The 19,062-nt window shown below is 34.9% G+C and overlaps 3 protein-coding genes across 6 annotated transcripts; 2 read left to right on the forward strand and 1 right to left on the reverse strand.

Annotated features, from left to right (window-relative positions):
• Positions 1-2,857: 2,857 nt before the first annotated feature.
• LOC113852645 (aldehyde dehydrogenase 22A1) lies at positions 2,858-10,795 on the reverse strand. 4 transcript variants are annotated; one of them, XM_027482971.1, is made up of 15 exons: positions 10,480-10,795; positions 10,355-10,398; positions 9,949-10,053; positions 8,145-8,272; positions 7,611-7,733; positions 7,081-7,234; positions 6,400-6,503; positions 6,233-6,311; positions 5,819-5,914; positions 5,528-5,665; positions 4,396-4,611; positions 3,916-4,107; positions 3,291-3,434; positions 3,039-3,211; positions 2,858-2,922 (listed from the first exon to the last, which is right to left on the reverse strand). In XM_027482971.1, exons 1-14 carry the CDS (start codon positions 10,589-10,591, stop codon positions 3,053-3,055), a joined length of 1,794 nt encoding a protein of 597 aa, XP_027338772.1. In that variant the 5' UTR covers positions 10,592-10,795; the 3' UTR covers positions 2,858-2,922; positions 3,039-3,052. The 4 variants fall into 4 exon arrangements, with proteins under 4 accessions (XP_027338772.1, XP_027338773.1, XP_027338771.1 ...); XM_027482972.1 differs by having other exon boundaries at positions 2,905-3,211; positions 9,949-10,042; XM_027482970.1 differs by having other exon boundaries at positions 2,905-3,211.
• A 2,181-nt stretch (positions 10,796-12,976) lies between these two features.
• LOC113853087 (nicotianamine synthase-like) lies at positions 12,977-13,912 on the forward strand. The gene has a single exon (XM_027483539.1). It carries the CDS (start codon positions 12,977-12,979, stop codon positions 13,910-13,912), a length of 936 nt encoding a protein of 311 aa, XP_027339340.1.
• An 806-nt stretch (positions 13,913-14,718) lies between these two features.
• On the forward strand, positions 14,719-17,654 carry LOC113845841 (ubiquitin-conjugating enzyme E2 32-like). Its single transcript, XM_027473487.1, has 5 exons — positions 14,719-15,019; positions 15,682-15,813; positions 15,971-16,055; positions 16,788-16,951; positions 17,029-17,654. The coding sequence occupies exons 1-5, from the start codon at positions 14,912-14,914 to the stop codon at positions 17,434-17,436; spliced, it is 897 nt and encodes a 298-aa protein (XP_027329288.1). The 5' UTR covers positions 14,719-14,911; the 3' UTR covers positions 17,437-17,654.
• Positions 17,655-19,062: the final 1,408 nt, after the last annotated feature.

The raw sequence follows: 19,062 nt of genomic DNA on the forward strand, positions 1-19,062 counted from the left end.
CTCTGTCGTTCCCCCGCCTTGTTTTAAAGGTTTCCATTCTTTCTTCATTTTTTGAGTTAGGTCCTTGTTCCATCCGTACCTGGCTCCGGTATTCGGATAATTCTTCCATTTGCATATATTTCGCAGCCCGGCTCCTTAACTCATCTAGGTCGATCGGGGTTTTTTTGCAGAGGCTATTAACGAAGGGTCCCGGTTTCAACGCTGTTGTTAGGGGGTGCATAGCCACTGCTGGTTCCAAATTATGAATTGAAAGAGTCACTTTGCCAAAGCGTTCCATGAACGCTCTAAGTGATTCTCCTTTCTCTTGGCGAATATTGACTAGGGCCAAGGATGTTAGTGGATAGGGCCGGCTTGTGGCGAACTGCAAGTTGAAACGTCTTGTGAGAGTTGCGAACGAGTCCACGGAGAGGGGGGGGAGTCGGGTGAACCAACTAAGTGCAGGTCCTCGAAGTGAAGTAGGAAAGATTTTGCACCATAAGGCGTCGCTTTCTGTGTACAGACCGACCTGCGTTGTAAAGATGTCCACATGTTCTCCAGGGTCGGATGTGCCATCGTATTTGTCTATTACCAACCCTCTCCAATTATCAGGTAGCTTGGCTTCTAGAATGCGATGAATGAACAGGCTCCGGTTCACAAGTTCGTCTCGGTCATTTTCGGTTACCGATTGATATATCTGTCTTGATTTTTCTTGCAGCGCTGATGATTCTCCTTGATCTTGGACGACGGGGGTAGTAAGGGAGGGGACGTGTGTCCTTATTTCCTCCCTTAGGCCGACATTTTCCCTTCGTAGGGCTGAGAGTTCCAGCGCATCTCTTTTGCGATTCTTCTTCATCTCCACCATTTCTGCCCTTAGCTGCCTCAGTACAGCTAGGATGCTTTCTTCCGTTCCTCCCTGTATCACTACTTCCAGTACTAGTTCCTCTGGCGTGACGCCCTCCATTTGTTGCCTAGAAGTCCCTTCTTGCTGGCTTCTCGTCATTACCATGCTTAATCCTGAGTGATGAAGTTGATCGGGCCCCACGGTGGGCGCCAAAATGTTCCTTCCTAGAGAAACAACTGTCTTCAAACCTTTGATCAGGCATCCTTCTGCTGATTTGCTGATAGGGAGAATACCTGCAAAAGGCACTCCGATGATAAAGTCAGGATTCGGTTCTGAGCAATAAATGTTATTTAATGATCAGAAGTCAACCACTTACCTGTATTTCTTATCTTCTTTTTATAGACATTCTATTGGACTAATGGGCCTGAGTCAATTTTTATATTTGAGGCCCATAGTATTTTTGATTATCTTTAATTGGATTATTTACCTTTTAATCCTGACGAGGGGTACCGGCCTAGTATGCCGAGTAGGTATTCGGTTTCTTTTTGCTGATGGTGGAACCGAGTTGATTCCTTTCCCAGTACAACTTATATGTTTCAACTTTGGTGAGTATATTGCCACTCTATTTAAAAAAATTTATATAAAACAAATTGTTATCTATTAATTAAATTTATAATGATAATATTTATATAAAAAAATCTTAAATGAGATATGATAACAGAATTCTTATAAGTACTAATTATTAAGAAGATGATCTAAATTAAACCTTGGTAATGTAAATTTAGTTGGTTAACACATTTTTAACTTAAACCAAAGGCAAGAGACACTAAATGACAAAAAAATAAAATGTCCAAAGGCGATTGTCTCTGAAAGAGTTTGACTGGCGTTACTAAGTTTTGATTCTGAAGATACACTGTTCTTGCTTTTGTGGCATGATAGTAATGTAACCGATCATAAATTCAATATTAGGGTAAAGAATAATTGTCTTCTGAATAATTCGAGTTAAAATTATTTCACTTCTCGGTATTTTAAAATTTGACACTTTTCAACTTTTATTTAGGCTAAAAGACGCTTGGAGCCATAAAATTTGAAACTCTATCCTTTATAATTTGACTCAAAATCAGTTTATTCCCTATTATGAAGTTGACATTTACCTCTTTGCTTTTGCACACTAACCACATATTTTCTCATATGTTTAGTCTGTAAACATTTTTCCAAACGTTATAAAATAAAGAAATATACTCGAAATCAAGATTTTCCTAGGAGAAATAAAATTGAAAGGAGGTAAAGTATAGCTGAAAGACACGTTTCTCATAAAGTTGTTGGCTTAAAGTAAAAAATGATCAAACTAAAATAATGATCTAGTTGAAAAATAATTGCACAAATAGATCAGCTAAATTTTCAACAATGAACAAATAATAATAATAAAAAATTTGGTAAAAGATTTTGATTGGAATTTTGGAAATAAATTTCAGAATTCAGTTTCTATATTTGTTTTCCCGGTGCAATGCGATAAATAAGTCATTTCATTTCCTAAATAATAATGTTTTTTGGTAACATTTCCTTAATAATAATTTTATAATAAAATTCTAAATCACAACCACTTATAATCCCCCTCAAATTCTTCCACACTAACTGCAGTCCTTCATTTTTCTCGATGCAGCTGAATCCAGGGACCGCACTATTCTTTCATCCGGTGACATTCTACACCAAGAGCACTCTTTCTGCTACATTTCGACCTAGTGCTTGGATGAAACAATAACTGTTTCAAATTCATGTCCTCAAACCAATTTTTTCCTTCTTTTTAACGTCAAAAACAGTTCTTAAAATTTTGTAAAAATAGTTTTAAAACAAAGGAACCAGACAAGCCCAAAGCGTTTTTGAGCCAAATTACATGGGTGGAGGGGGCGCGTTTTTGAGCTCCCACGGAATGAAAACGGGTAATTTAACCATATATATGCAATTTTGTTTCAAAAAAGGAATCTGCCATGATAGTAGTTAATCTTGAGGGTTTTCTTGCTTTAATTTCATTAACAAAAATGATATAAAATTCGAATGAACCTTCAGCAGACAAGTATCCCAGGATCGTCCTTGAATTATCGCTGCAAAAGCGGCAGGAATAACGGCTACCACAAATTAAGTTGGAGATAAATGACAAACCGAAAGCCGTCAATTATTTGAATATGATGATATGAATAGGAACTATTTGGCATGTTACCCTCCCTGACATGATTAGTCAAGTTGCTTCTTTCTGCTGCGACTGGTAGCGTTATGCTCAGTAAGCATTTTCAGAACGTTAACCAATGCTTGCAAACGGTCCCATATGCTGAGCCCGTATAGTGCTTCAACAAGCGACTCCTGAAACTCGAATCCATTTTCTGCGACAGGATACTAGAGCAGAGAAATAGCCCATCTCAGTATATTTCCACTTGTAGTGGAATAAAATAATATTAATTATTTCCAGACTGACCTGAATATGCTTCGGTATCTTTGTTTTGATGAATGGCCACCATCTATCTTCAACCACAGATTTTACAAGGCAACATGCTCGCAAGCCTTCAACACCACCAAATCGTCCAAATCCACTGTGTTTCACGCCCCCAAATGGCAGGGACTGGAAAATCAGAATGCAACGTTACTTCAGTGGAAATTAAAACTAATGAGGTAGGTAACCTAGGTTTAATTAGGAACATATCCAGGCAATTTGGCAAAAAGAACTGCATAATTATAAGGCAAAAAAACATAGATGAAATAATTCAATTCTTGCACAAAACATTCATATCTTTTTCTGATTGGCAATTAGACGTCACTTAGAAATTCTTTCCAAAATAAATATTTTATGGCAATGTAGATGTTAAAGTAATTTACAAACAGTAAAGAAATTGTGTTCTCTCATGCATAAGCTGCTAGTTTGTTCCATAGCCATTTTGCCGACCAACTTTCTAATGAGAAAGCCAGTACTCAGGTGCACCTAATAATATTTCAGAAGTCTATATGTGATCAATAGCATAGATCATATCACTTCTATTAGGTCCATTTCAGATGAACGCCCACCCTCCTGGTTTGAGAGGGGTAAAAATAGTAAATAAATTTACCTGACACATGTATGTTGCTGCAAAATCATTAACTGCGACAACCCCACAATGTATCTTGGAAGCTATCTCTCTAGCACGGCTCTGGCTGCCTGAGAAAACAGCAGAGCCAAGCCCATATTTTGAGTCATTTGCAAGCCTGACAGCCTCTTCATCAGAGCTAAATTTCATTATTGGCATGATTGGTCCAAATGCCTAGAAGTTATCAAAATAAACGGATGAATTTATTAAGCAGATTTTGAAGCATAAAAGATAGAAAGATATTATTGAATATAAATGCATAGTTGCAGTACATACACAATATGGTAGAGTTATCCAAATTTCTAGCCAAAATATGAACAGAAATTTTTTGGTTACATAGGTATGAACAACATGGCTGATCAGTGAAACACTTAACAACACCAAATGAAAAAATAAAAATAAAAATACACACACACACACACTGTCAATGTGCACAGCTGATAAAATAGCAAGTTTTTCTACCTCCTCTTGCATCAATCTCATTGAGTGATTGACATTCACAATCACCGTAGGGGGAAAATACTGATCAACTGCATCTTCACCTATATGTCCAAAACTTCCACGTGCAACAATTTCAGCTCCTTTGTCTAAAGCATCATTTATAATGCTCTCAAGGTTTTCAGAATGCTCATGCATACATAAAGCTCCCATATCATACTTTCCAGCAAGCGGGGGCCCCTGCAAGAAATCATTAACTGAAAGGCTTAAAAAAATATGGACTTCTTAATACTAGATAGTTCTGAGGCAGATTCCTGTCCTCCAATAAAAGTTCTTGATATTATAGCAGTTCCCAATCTTCAATGTTAATGCAATGCATGGGATTTATGTAAGTTCCTGACCCTTTTACCCTTTCACCTGTCCAAATGAATCATGAATCCAGATTTTCTGTGCTTTAATTTTTAACAAAAACTGTCATTTCCTAACAAAATTGAAGCATGCCATAAGTAATTTGCTAATTTCAACAAGCTAAATTGAGCAAATTCTATCAATTTTCCATTTGACCTGCAACTTACAGATCAATTTAAATAGATTCTGTTAGAATTATGGGGTTTTATGCATAGAAGACGAGAGATAAAAGAAAATGAAATACTAATTGGTACTAACTGAGTGTATTACGATGTATTGATGCTTTGATATATTCATAACACCTATAGCACTAGCATTCGTTTATACTAATCATAATCCTAACAAATTGAGGAAACAATTCCTAAGATTTGGAAATATGGTAACCAGTTCTAAGAGAAAATGAGGAAATAAGGAAACAAATCCAAGAAGATAATCTAAGATATTCTAATATATGATAAGACATGTTCATATATCCTATCAGTTTTAAAGATACAGAAACGCAAGTGAATCTGTGTGTCAAGACAGATAAGATATAATGCCAGTTGTATTAGTTGATGCAAATAAATTAACTCTGAAAAGCTTTATATAACTAATGCTTTCTCAAGGGGGAAAAAAAAGGCAACCAGAAGTTCAACAAAAATAGAGGACAAATCAACATATCATGATTCATATGAACATCTCACAGACTTTCACACACACTAGAACAGATGTAGCCAATGAAATGTCATTAAAAAAAGAAGAAACTTACAGCTGTAACAGATTTTATAATCTTGGTAACTTTACTGACAAAGACTGAATAAATGTTCCTGTGGACATAAAATCGTTCAGCACCAGCACAGTTCTGCCCACTTGACTGAAGAACAGCCCTGACAGCAATTTGAGCAACCTATATTCAGCAGATCAGTTCGCGTTACTTAAAACTATAGCACTAACAAATCAGTAGGTCATTAAGTTGTAAGGTTAACATTTCCCAGCCAAATGGTCAACAATAATACACCCATGCCTTTGTAAATCAGAAAATGTTGGAAGGGAAACATACATGGTCCACATCTACATCTTCGCAAACTATAAATGCATCTTTTCCACCAAGTTCAAGGGTAACTGGTATAAGTGTGTCAGCAGCATTTCTCATTATCTGTAAAGAATGCAGCATATCATCAGAGTGCTAAGACTTTTTATTACACTGAAAAGTGGATACAATCATTCCTCTTATGAGGCATAACTCCAAACTAGAGGTCTAGAGCAACTTTTTATGCTACCTTTTTTCTGTGGGTACACAACGAAGCAAAGCTTAAGCATATCCAAATACTACTTAGTTAAATATTGTACAATACGGAATTTCTTTATTAAGCATCTACCATGCATAACACATCCAGAAACATTGTTATTGTATAACACAATTCTGAGATGAGAGGATAGGATGGGCCAATTTGATAGGTCAAAGGAACCATACCATCTTACCAACCCCAGGGGATCCTACAAAAATGACTTTATCAACAGAAGATACCAGTGCTTCTCCTGTTTCAGCAAACCTAGTAAGAAAAGTCCAATTAAGGCCATAGATGCATATGTGACAGAGGAACAGAAGGAAAAAAGAAAGGATACAAAATAAGGCTATACCCTGTTATCACCTCAACAAGGTCCTCAGGAGCTCCTATGGCAGCAAGGGCTGATTGAATGATTCGGAAGTAAAAGCACCCAGACCAACTTGCATATTCCGATATCTGCAATCAGGATCACATGGATTTCTGTCAAATTGGAAAATGTAAATTTTATAGTAACTAGTAAGTGCAGGTATTACACCTTGCAGAGTCTCAATTTTAATAGGATGGAATATGCTTTTAGTCTTAGTATATATGGCTAAATTTTATATTTTTGTCTTCTATATTATTTTGTTGATTGTGATCCTCATAATTTTATTTTATTTTTTAAATGGTCCTTATATTGATAACGTGACAAGTATCTATACATGCCACTTCAGAATGGATATTGATGAGGTATTGCTAGATCTATGTCACATCACTACTAAGTGGGATAGGATTCATAGGAACCATTTCCAAAATTCTTTAAATTAGTAAGGACCAAAACCAGCAAAAAAGATTTTTAGAAGACCAAAAACAATATAACCATATTTACAAAAACTAAATATATTTAAGCCTATTTTTAATACATGGTTCTCCTGGAATATAATATAATCCCCATGCATAATAGTCAACAATCTCTATTCTTAAAAAGGTGTGATACATTCATGAGATGAACAATTTTAGATAGGCACATGGCAGATTTTATGTCACTTTATACCTTAATCACAATGCCATTTCCAGAAAAAACTGCTGCCAGCATAGGGTTAAAAATATTGTGGAAAGGATAGTTCCACGACACAATGGCACCAATAACACCAAGGGGATGAAATTCTACTCTGGCTCTCTTATGGAACATTGATCTTCCAGAGGATCTATAAATTTTTGATTTATAACAAAACAAAAAAGTGGTCATAAAAGTGCATTTAGATAACTTGCAATTTTACCATAAAAATGTCATTTAAGTACATTGAAAAGGCAAGCTTCTTTTTCTAAAATAATTTCTCTGTGAAATATATGCAAAATTTATAAATCTTTACAATTTCAGTCTATAAAACTAAAAAATCTTACATTAAAAATGTTAAAAAAAACAGAGGTAATCTATCACAGCCCTTTGAGCAAAGAAGAAGTGTCAATTGTAGGGTATAGGAAGGAAGGGGTTATACTAAACCCACTTACAAGACAGAAGATATGTATAGAACAAGTGTTTTAGCTCTAAATGGGAAAAAAAAAAGAGATTAAGGCAGGTACCGGTACTCAGGCTTTAGCCAATGCTCACCCTCTGACAGTAGCCAATTGATCTTCTCACATGTTGTCATTATTTCTCCTAATGAGGCATCTACCATTGTCTTTCCAGTATCACGCGAAGATATTCTGATAAGCACACATATCAGTATATACTCAAAAAAGTTGTTTATATTTTATGCACAAAACACACATATATTCCATCCTAAGGAATAAAACAATATGATAACTAAAAATAACAGATGGTTTCATGCTTCCTAGGGTATCACGAGCAACCATATGTAAGTTAAAAATAAAATACTAACACCTAATACTTAAATCTTCCTCCTATAACCTTGGAGAAGAAGTGCTCTTACTCGCACAAGTGCTTGATGTTTAAATTTCAGACAATTGAATAAAACAATATGACAACTAAAAACAAAAGATGATTGCATGCTTCCCAGGATATCACAAGAGCAACATTATGCAAGTTAAAAATAAAATATTAACACCTAACACTTAAATCTTCCTCCTGTGACCTTGGAGAATAAGTGCTCTTACTCGCATATAAGTGCTTGATGTTTAATTATATACTTCAAAAGTATACGTAAAAACTGGCGTCTTTGCCTGAAGCTGGTCTTTGCCCACATCTTTTGAGCCTTCCGTACTTTCTCCACTTGCTCCCTTACCTGTCCATACACGCAACATAGTTCTAGTTTATTCTAGGAATACTTCCACTTACAAATTTAGTCAAACTAGCAACCAATATTTTATGAACACTTTGCAATTACTTGCTTTTGCGCATCAGTATTCTACTTTTTGGCTTTAGGGTTTAGGGTTTATGAGTGCTACTAGTGATAAGATTCTACCTTATATACAAAATTAATACACACACACATATATATGTTGAGTGGCTTTTCACTCAAGCTATTTCATCATACTGATTTATTTCAACAATCACATGCCACTTACAAGTCACAACTTAATCTAAATGTATAAACTAACAACTACAACATAAAATATATATGTTGACAACACATAGGAAACCACAAAAAAAAAAAAAAAAAAAGAAGGAACATAGTGGTAAAGTGCAGAACAAAACAGAGGAACAGAAAAAAGAAAGTGGGGTAGCAAAACAGTAGATGGCTCTTGAACTTGAAGTTTGACACAGAAAATGCGAGAACCACGCACAAGTCACAATCTCAAAATTTCAATAGATCACCAATGAAAAATAAAAGCTAGGACTGCAAGTGTGAGAGATGATGATGAACACAGATTGACAGAGCTTAGATTAGAGAGAGCGGACAATGAGCTCAAATTAGCTTAAAAACCATTCACTTAAGTTACCAATCCCCAAGCTTAACCCCTCACAGGTGGCCAACTCAGGAAAATCACTAATTCCAGTATTTTTACAAGTTTTGCCACTGATCTCATGCAACCCGGCAGAAAATGATCTTTTATGTGCACGGAATTGGAAAGTAGCATAAACTCAAAAGATCGTCTAATGCAATTCTGACTAAATTGTGTGTGTGTGTTATATTATCAAACTTCAAATAAGGCAAACAGAAAAAAAATATATTTATGGGATCAAGCTGAAGCGACTCAAGAGCTAGGGTTGAGCCAAGAAAAGGAAATCAGTTTCATAACAAGCTAAGCCTGAGCATAAGGGTATTTTGTGTTTAGGAAGTTTGATATTTAGGAATAGGAAACTTGGAAATTTCCATGCCTAAGGAAAAATACCAGGACGTTTGGCTTGGCTAGCTTACATCCACCCATAACTGTCACTTTCTCCTCTACGTGGATCATTTGAAGTGCCATGAGGACCATTAACCAATCGGTGAAACAGGAGACAGGTAAAAAGTACACCTTCACATGCAAGAAAATAATACATGGATGAAAACCAAAAGGTCATCAAGATTAGGGAAGTGGAATTTCCATATTTAAGATCAATAAACATATAGCTTAAATAGAATCCATTTGAATTTGCATTTCAATATAGACAAGTATGCTAAATGCAAAATATGAAACATTAGCAACATTAGCATACAGGTTTAGCTAGAAGCTAAAGATATGTCAACTTGTCTTCAGCACAACGAGCACATTTCTGATGTGATTAGTTTATCACCAACGATGCCCTTGTAAATGTCATCTTTTTTTGTTTCTGGTATTTTTCTTTAGGCATGGAAATTTCCAAGTTTCTTATTCCTAAACATCAAACTTCCACACAAAAAACCTCCCCGGAAAAAAAGTCAAATACACAGTGTGCATCTTAAACTAACAGTTGTTTGCTAGCTAGCTTAGGGAACTAGATACTAAAAGTATGCATCATAACATTTAGTTCCCTTGGAAACATAGGCTCACAGACCTCATCCGGCGTCAATGCAGGAACATATCCCAAATATTTCATGGTAGCAGGCTCATAACACTGAACTTTCTTGCTTGATTGCTGCGCCGTTCCCCTTGGAGGCACCTGAATACGAATCATTCATCAATGAAACAGAATCAGCCATATTGTCCTAAAAAGGAGAAAAATAAAATTACAAATCAGTAACTCTAAAGTCATAACGTTCACTTAGGAAGTTAATTCTTACAGTACATCGATTCGGCATCACATGCATTTGCAGTTAAACTGAATTCCAATTTTGCGTTTCAAATAGAAAAGCAAATCACACCACCGTTCACGTAAAACGCAGGCGAAAGCAGAAAACCGAAAAAAACACGTCACTACACAGCAAATTAAAAAATCTAAATAGCAAATGCATAGCACTAACATATATGAAGCTATTCTCCTGCTCTTGGTTTCCAACGTCCAACACTGTGATTATAAAAAATCGGCGTCACATTTTCAGTGCGGCAATAAATTTACGTGCGGTAGAGAGTGAGTGAAAGAGAGTACCATCGGAAGCGTCAACATCGATGGAAGGAACCTTGGGAGGAATGAGAATGAGAAGGAACTTGCAGATGGCAAAAGCGATCGCTAGAACGATTAAGGGCCACCAAAATGCCATTGGAACTTCGTTGCAGATTGAGATTCAGATTGTGTCTCTCACTTCGAAGGAAACAGTCTCGCTAGGGTTATCTAGAAGCTTCCAGAGAGTTTTGTTTCTTCTTTTCAGGACAATGCTCGATGATGGTGAAAGAATCTAGGCAAGCTTTGAGGTGAAGCTTACACAGTACTGATACTGTGGGCAAAACAAGAGGTGAACTGAGGAATTGGGTTTCGCTTCAAAATTAGATTCAATGCTTCTTAAAGCGATAAAAGTTTTTCATGTTAAGTAGAGAAACAATTAAAAAAAATCCTGACTTAAAAAAATTGTGTGATAATTTATGAGCAAGAGTTAAGAGAGCTTTCTTCGAAAAATAATATATAAATTACTAAATTATTTTAACTTTATAGATACTTATTTATTGTTACCTTTACCATTATAGTTGTCTTTATTATTGTCATTATTATTTACATAAAGTTATTATCTCTTTTCTATTACTATTTTAGTTACATTCATTGTGAACTTTTGGTCCAATATTATTGTATGAACTTTATTTACCTTAAATAAAGTTTTAAAATTTAAATTTTATAAATAAAAAATAAGTATTACGAGATGAGTTTATTCAACTTGACTTGAATTAGTCCGGATTTCGTATGCTTTTTACATGCCAAAAATCTGAAAAAAAACTACATTAAATTTTGAATACCATTCCTAATATTATTGAGTAGTTATTAAATTAAAAACTTGTCACGCGTTTGCATGTGCATTCGCATATAAATTGAAATGAATTGTAACATATATGTCTGTGTAAGTATATGTGTATACTACTAACTAATAATAAATTCAATATATCAAAACTCAAATTTGACACCCTTACAAATAATTTTTTTAGTTCAAACTAAACTTTTTAGTTAGTGAGCTTAACTTATTTGAGTGTTAATATATCAAGTTGCGAATAACTTATTATCTCACTTTTAGCCTCAATGACTAATGTTTTCAAGATTTGAGGTAGACTTTTATTAGAATTTGGAAGGCCTAAATAATTGCACCTTCGATGTAAATTGTATGAGAGAGAGAGATAAATTCTTTCACTTATTAAGATAATTCATGTTCTTAAACAAGACAAGGTTACACCAACTTACTACAAACCACAACCATACATGACATGATCGAGTTATTGTTTTCACTCGTTATTTTAATTATGAATTTAAAGTTTAAGGATCAAGGATGGACCTACATATTGCCTCAAGAATTTTATTTTAATATTACATATTTGTGTATGTATCTTAAAAATTTTAGATCCGTAAAAGATTATGTAAATTACTCTTAAGTGAGTGAGCAGATGTAAGAAGCAGAATATATAGCGCGTAGCGCACTACACTGAGTAATGATTAACAAAAGGGTCATCTATAGGGACACAATGTCGACATATTAGACTCATAATCAGCAAAACCTTGGAACCTTTGATATAGTTGCTCTTGTTTAATCTAATTTTTGGATGTTTATGAAAAAAACTGTATTAAGTTTTATGGACATGCTTCGAGTACTTTTTTAGTTTTAAAAAAGATGGCTTAATGGTTATTCTTGCTCAATTCGGCTTTTGATCATGAACCCAAATGAATTATAGCACCGCCAGAGGCCAATGTAATGCCAATGATAGATGAATTTCCTCGCTGTAACCAAAAAAAATCTGCAATTTTTCTATTATACAATATAATAAAACCTTGTTACCCTTTTTCGTTTCCTTTCAATTTTGTTTTTTGTTTTGGAATTCTATACGTGCTTAAAAATATTCACACTTTCAGTGAAAAATGTTGCACAATGTTGCCATATCCCCTATACCTCTGTGCTCCCTATCATTATTTAACACTGTGAGTGATGGAGTGGAGCTGATATAAGAATGCATATGCGAGAGTCATAAGTCATATCGCACAACTTGGAAAAGAACCACAGGGTTATGAGCAGTGTTTCCATGTCATAGCGTTCCCAACCTGAATCCTATACAGCAAGTCCATTGTCAGTTAGTTACCTATTTATTTTTTCATTGCAAACCATATCTTTGAAGTAGAACAGTTATTATATATTGTCTTGTCTTTTTCTGAACTTCAGTAAGCAAGAAACGCTTCCTTAGCTATCCTTTGTCCTTTTGTCTTGTAGTGCCGCACTGTGGCATGCACTTGACCAATATTTTAAGAGGCAAAAACTGCAAATGGGTCTCTTACATCAAGTTGCACAAACTTGGAAGTGGCCACAAGCAATGGCTACCTCTAAATCCTAAACATAATATATAGTCCTGCATTGCACTATAAATTGTCATTGAAGGGTGTTCTCAAAAAACTGGAATCCACCAGTGAGGAGCAAATCCTTGTGTGTCTACCCTAGTGCAAATTAACTAATCATACAAGAATGGATACCCAGCACGAACTCATAATAGTAAAGGTATGTGAAATCTACGAAAAAATCTCCAAATTAGAAAAACTAAACCCCTCCAAACGTGTCAATGACCTCTTTACCAAACTTGTAACGCTTTGCACTTCCCCTTGTGAATTAGATGTTACTCAACTGAGCCAAGAAGTTAGAGAAACTACGGCTAAACTCATTAGACTTTGTGGGAAAGCCGAGGGACTTCTTGAAACCCATTACTCAACTCTCATAGGATCACATGAGAACCCCCTAAACCACATGAAACTCTTCCCTTACTACTCCAACTACCTCAAACTCACCCACTTGGAATTCACCATGCTCACCAAACACTGCACCCAAGTCCCCACCCAACTCGCCTTTGTTGGCTCTGGTCCTCTTCCTCTTACCACGATCATGTTGGCGACCCATTACCTTAAGCACACATGCTTTCACAACTACGACATGGATCCATTAGCAAATGCCAAAGCCTATGACTTGGTCTCATCAGATCCCGACTTGTCAAAAAGATTGTTCTTCCACACTAGTGATATTGTGAATGTGACAAGTGGTCTTAAGGAGTACAACGTTGTCTTTTTAGCAGCACTAGTGGGCATGGACAAAAAGGAGAAAGCAAAAGTGATCAATCACTTGGCTAAACACATGGGTCATGGAGCAATTCTGTTGCTGAGGAGTGCACATGGAGCACGAGCTTTCCTCTATCCTGTGGTTGATGTTTCTGATCTCAAAGGTTTTGATGTTCTGTCGGTTTTTCACCCAACTGATGAGGTCGTTAATTCAGTTATTGTTGCACGAAAGCGTTCGGTGAATCATGGGCTTTACCCACCAGTGCTGGCTAGCAAATGCTCTGAAGTTGAAGGATTTAACCCCTTAAATCATGGCAATGTTATTGAGGAGTTGACCGTTGACGAGCAGGCTTGATTCTTTTGCTTGTGTCATTAATTGCTTAAAACTTAATAGCAGTGTTTTAAATCAGAATCATATCATGTGATGAAATAGTGCAATGTCACTGTATTAGTTGTGATCATCAAACCCCAACTGTATCACCACAATATTATTGTTGCTGGATAATAAAGCGGTGTTGTTAACTTTTTAAGCTACACTTTATTAACAGATGAGGCTAGCATCATATTTTTAAATATATTTTTAATTATTAATGAATATTTATTAAAAATATAAAAGTATGAAAAAAAATAATTAACTTAAGAGTGGAAAATATTAAATTAAAAATGAGATTTATATATATATTTTACAATTTAATAAATTTTAATTAATAATTAAGAGTATATTAAAAAATGTGCGGTTAGAATTTTTCTTATAATTTTTTTATAAAAAAATTATTCATATTTATCTGTTTTTCAATCTAAAATAACGTTAATAACATCTTTAAGTTATGCTTTACTTTTATTTAATTTTTTCACATTCATCGTAGATAAAAGACAAATGATGATAAGAGTTATATTAAATAATTAGATTAATTTTAATATAAATAAAATATTAATTATACTTCTTAATTTATATACTTTCAAAATGAACATATAAGAGTAAATTTCAAAAAAAGGAAAGTGTCTTATATGTAAAATAAAGTGAAATAACTTTTATTTTGTTTAATTTTCGGTGAATATGTTTGGTATGTCTTTATGACAAGAAACATAAAATAAGTAAAAAAAAAAATAAAACATTAAATAATATTTGCTATATAAAACAGAAGAGAGAGGCAGAGATGCAAGAAGGAAGGTCGAATGAAAGAGAGACACGTAAGATAAGACGGTGGCAGGGCGTGTCAACCCGAGAGCCAAAGCTCGCGATTCCCGTCTCTTCTATTATTCCATTGCAAAATCAGTCATAACGACCGCGTTTTATTGATATTTCTGGTTGCGCACCGACAGAGACGGCGGTTTCTGTTCCATCGAAGTAGCAATGGCCGACAAGTACAACCTCAAGAACCCTGCCGTCAAGCGCATCCTTCAGGAGGTCAAGGAGATGCAATCTAACCCTTCCGATGATTTCATGAGCCTTCCTCTCGAGGTTTCCTTTTTCATTTTGTTAGATCTTATGATTTGTTATTTTTGTGCTTTGTTTTTCGAGCAATGAATAAGATCGTTATGTTGTATTTGTGGTTCAACGAGATTTGTCGCTGGAAATGGTTGTTTGAGCTTGTGGATGTTGCGGGGTTGCCAATTGGTGGGTGGATGTTTTGGGGGATTCCTCTATCATGTGTTTGGATGAAGCAATTTATAGTAATTTCGAAGAATTTCAAATACAAGGGGATTTCCTTACGGGATTGGGAATAATTTGTTGGTTATTCGTGAATTGAATCTGGTGGATGAATCCCAGTTATTGAGAAGTGGCAAAACATATTTAAGTGATGTTTGGATTTGTCATAGCCCGGCCTTTCAATTCATACACTATTCTGAATCAAATGCATGTTGTAAAATATTATCTTTGGTGTGTGTAATTATTATTATTATTATTAGTTAATTAACTATACATGATTGGTTTACCCAACTTGATAAGTGTACAAGCCTATTGTGTTCTCGCTTGATCTGTCCTTTATTTTACTTCTTCTTTATCTGTATGATAATTTGTAACTTGTTATTGATTTGAAACTGGGAATTTGTTTGTGGAGTATCGTTTTGTTTTTGCTGTCTATCTATCCTGAGAAATTTTGTTATCATGATTGTTTTCAGGAAAATATATTTGAGTGGCAATTTGCTATTAGAGGTCCTCGTGATACTGAATTTGAGGGTGGTATTTATCATGGACGAATCCAGTTGCCTGCAGAGTATCCATTCAAACCGCCTTCATTTATGTTGTTGACAGTAAGATGTTGCTCCCTCCTGACTGATCAGATTTCAGATTCTTATGTTAATCTGCATATCTTTTTGTGTGATTCTGATTCACGACATATTTTTTATGTTTGAACTCTGGAGAAAGCTGAACCTTACTTGCTTATAAATTTCACTGTTATGCTGTCAGCCTAATGGTCGTTTTGAGACCCAAACCAAGATTTGCTTGAGCATATCAAATCACCACCCTGAGCATTGGCAACCATCATGGAGTGGTAAATAACATTCCCTTCCGGTCTTGATGCAAGTTATATTTTTAGTTGCGCACGGATCAATTTTCTCATTGCGTGGACAATAAATAAATGTCATGCATTCCCCGTGTTGGATATACAAATGCATACAAGATTATAATTGTTTAATTGTTGTTTGCAATTATAAAACTGCCTGAGATATTTGATTGTGTCCTTTATAATTTCCCATTATTATTGTTTTCTAAGTTGGATTGCACTATACTTAGAGACATACATAGCTTCCTCTATATAGAAGTTGAAATTGTATTGATTCTCGTGTCTTAGATTGCCAGGTTGGGTTGTAATATCCCATACTTTTCCCATAGTAATATATAGGGATTACTGGACCAGAAAATACTGATCAAACTAAGTAGTAGCATTTTTAGTGTTAGTTACCAGTAAGTATCGGTTACTGTACATTATCAGTTAGTTACTTCCCCTATTGTTCTAGTACCTTCTATTAGCTATTACATAAACCTCTGTATTGCATTATCATAGAGAAGTACAACAGAGGTTTATAATAATAGCTTTGAGAAACTACTAGAACAAAAGGGGAAATAACTAACTGATAACTAAAGCAAACATTTTAATGTATTTGTAATTTCGTAGTACTAGACTGGGAATGTATCTCTGTTATTTTCATCGTGTATGGATGAGCCTTATATCCACCTTTGATGGCGAAAGATTCTATTTTAATGACTAAATTTCTTTTGGCAGTGAGGACTGCTTTAGTTGCGCTGATTGCATTCATGCCAACCAATCCAAATGGTGCGTTGGGATCGTTAGACTACAAGAAAGAAGAGAGGCGTTCCTTGGCCATTAAATCTCGTGAAGCACCACCAAGATTTGGGACTCCTGAACGGCAAAAGCTGATTGATGAGGTAAAATGTTGCTTATTGTTTTATCCTCAATTTGTGTTTTCTGTAATATATGATGCTGATGTACTTGGTTATCCCAGATACATGAGTACATGCTAAGCAAGGCGCCCCCTGTTCCTCAACTTAGCACAACACAGACGCCTGAAGAACACCCCAGAAATGGGGATGGAGAGGACCAGGTTGATTCACCCAATTCCGAGGCTTTACCTGCAGAAGAAGGGATTCCAGATCATGCTGGTGATGGAATTGTTGAAGAACAGGAAGTCCTTGCAAATGCTAATCCTGCAGGAGTTGAAGTTCCAAGGGAGACTCAATCAAGTGTTTCAAGGAATCAGCAAATTCCAAAGCCAGAGACGAGGGTCCAAAAACCTGATGATCGGTTGTTCACATTGGCAGCTATTGGACTTGCTATTGCAATTGTGGTCCTTTTGCTCAAGAAGTTCATTAAATCTACCGAACATAGTGCAGTTTTCTTAGATGGATCATAAAACGTTTCGATGCTCATGTTGGCATAAGATATTGAACTTCTCAGCCTTATGCAGTGAATTGAGTAAAAGCTCTTTAAACTGAAAGAGGTTTATTTTTAATTTTGTTGTCCTTTTATTATACTCTTTGTAATTATGGTAATATGAATGTGCACTTGCGATAAATTGGTGAGCGTAGCCTCTTATTCCTTTATCATGTGATATGAATTACTCTCCTTTCTAAATGCGATATGTCAACTGTCTTGATTTTTGTATTTTTACTTCTTTATAATAAGTTTAAAACTATATATTAAATAGAGGAAAGGGGTACTCTAGCACAAATACATAGAAGTTATAATGTTTAAAAAAGTAACCAGTTGTACACAAAAGCCTCACCAAATACACAATTATTATATTAAATGCATTCACTGCGTTGTGTCCACAAGTAGCAGTAGCAGTGTGTTAATCCAACAGCAAAAGACAATATTTCTTAGGATCGTTACTTTACTATTTTGAATCAGTTACTTCACGTACAGGCAATTTATTGAGTTAGTTGCCGTCAGGAAGTAAACGGATAAGAGAATATAGAATTATTAATCGTAATCTAATTTTGGAAAGAAAATGAAGAAAAGAGTTTAGAAGGTAAGAAAGGAGAGGAAAATGAAAGAAAATAAAAGAGAAAAAAGAATTAATTAAAATCTTGGAAGAACTTAAAATTAAATTTATAAAAATTTTAGAGAATTTATGAAACTTTCTTTTTCCGTTTAAAAACTCTCAAATAGAGATTATTATCAACTACGTTAATCTTAATAAAAAAAAGCATTTTTAGCTAAACAAATCGTTGAGAACACGCACTAGTGCATGTGATGCTTTGCATTATAATTCAAAAGGTATAAAAATTGTGTGAGTTGGACAAAAAAAAATTTATGCCAGGAACACCTATTAATTCAAACCATTCAAGACATGTAGACCAAATTTAATGTAAGTCACATTCAAACAAAATATGTGATGTACTTCCACAGATACTTAGTACTAGATACATGTTTCTTCATACTGGTGCAACATCTTTCTCTTTGTTAAGTTTCTTTTCAACCATGTCTTCCACACAATACCTTAAACCTTAATTGGCACATATTTTGACCAAAGATAATCATGAGAAAGATTGATGACAAAAGTTATAATTTATTATAATATTGAATGCTAATTCACAGTGAAATATCCCTCTGCATTAGCCTTTTAACACCATTTGTCTGCGTGTTGTACTTGTAATTTTCTCTTTAATTTTATAAGAGAAAGCTCACCCAACAATGAGATTAGTAAATCTATCTCCTATTGAAAAAAGTTTTTATGCAACTCCATTTTCAAACAAAACTTTCATCTCTCCATTTTACCATTTCAACAATACTTGAGTCTTTATGTTCCACAACACGGTATATTCTATCAATTACCCCAACATTTTTAGTACATTTATTAGAGAATCAATTTGATGAAATATTTACAATATTCTGTATGGATCTTAAATCTACCCACCATCTAGCCTCTTTCTCGCTTCTTACATTCATCTTAGAATTTCTTTCTCCGTATATTAATGTCAAAACTCTACACCATAAACTTGATTTCTCTACAATTAACCTCCAACTCCACTTTCCC

This window comes from Abrus precatorius, unplaced genomic scaffold (genome assembly GCF_003935025.1).
Source record: "Abrus precatorius isolate BTA unplaced genomic scaffold, Abrus_2018 Scaffold10, whole genome shotgun sequence".
Lineage (NCBI taxonomy): Eukaryota > Viridiplantae > Streptophyta > Magnoliopsida > Fabales > Fabaceae > Abrus > Abrus precatorius.

What these genes read in the sequence shown, in the direction of transcription:
- LOC113852645 (XM_027482971.1), bottom strand. Translation starts at nt 10,591, where the DNA reads ATGGCATTTTGGTGGCCCTTAATCGTTCTAGCGATCGCTTTTGCCATC. An exon ending in CTTGTTGAGGTGATAACAGG is followed by an intron (nt 6,312 to 6,399) that starts GTATAGCCTTAT and finishes TTTTCTTACTAG; the next exon opens with GTTTGCTGAAACAGGAGAAG. An exon ending in CAGCAACATACATGTGTCAG is followed by an intron (nt 3,435 to 3,915) that starts GTAAATTTATTT and finishes CTGATTTTCCAG; the next exon opens with TCCCTGCCATTTGGGGGCGT.
- LOC113853087 (XM_027483539.1), top strand. Translation starts at nt 12,977, where the DNA reads ATGGATACCCAGCACGAACTCATAATAGTAAAGGTATGTGAAATCTAC.
- LOC113845841 (XM_027473487.1), top strand. Translation starts at nt 14,912, where the DNA reads ATGGCCGACAAGTACAACCTCAAGAACCCTGCCGTCAAGCGCATCCTT. An exon ending in CTTCATTTATGTTGTTGACA is followed by an intron (nt 15,814 to 15,970) that starts GTAAGATGTTGC and finishes TTATGCTGTCAG; the next exon opens with CCTAATGGTCGTTTTGAGAC. An exon ending in GGCAAAAGCTGATTGATGAG is followed by an intron (nt 16,952 to 17,028) that starts GTAAAATGTTGC and finishes TGGTTATCCCAG; the next exon opens with ATACATGAGTACATGCTAAG.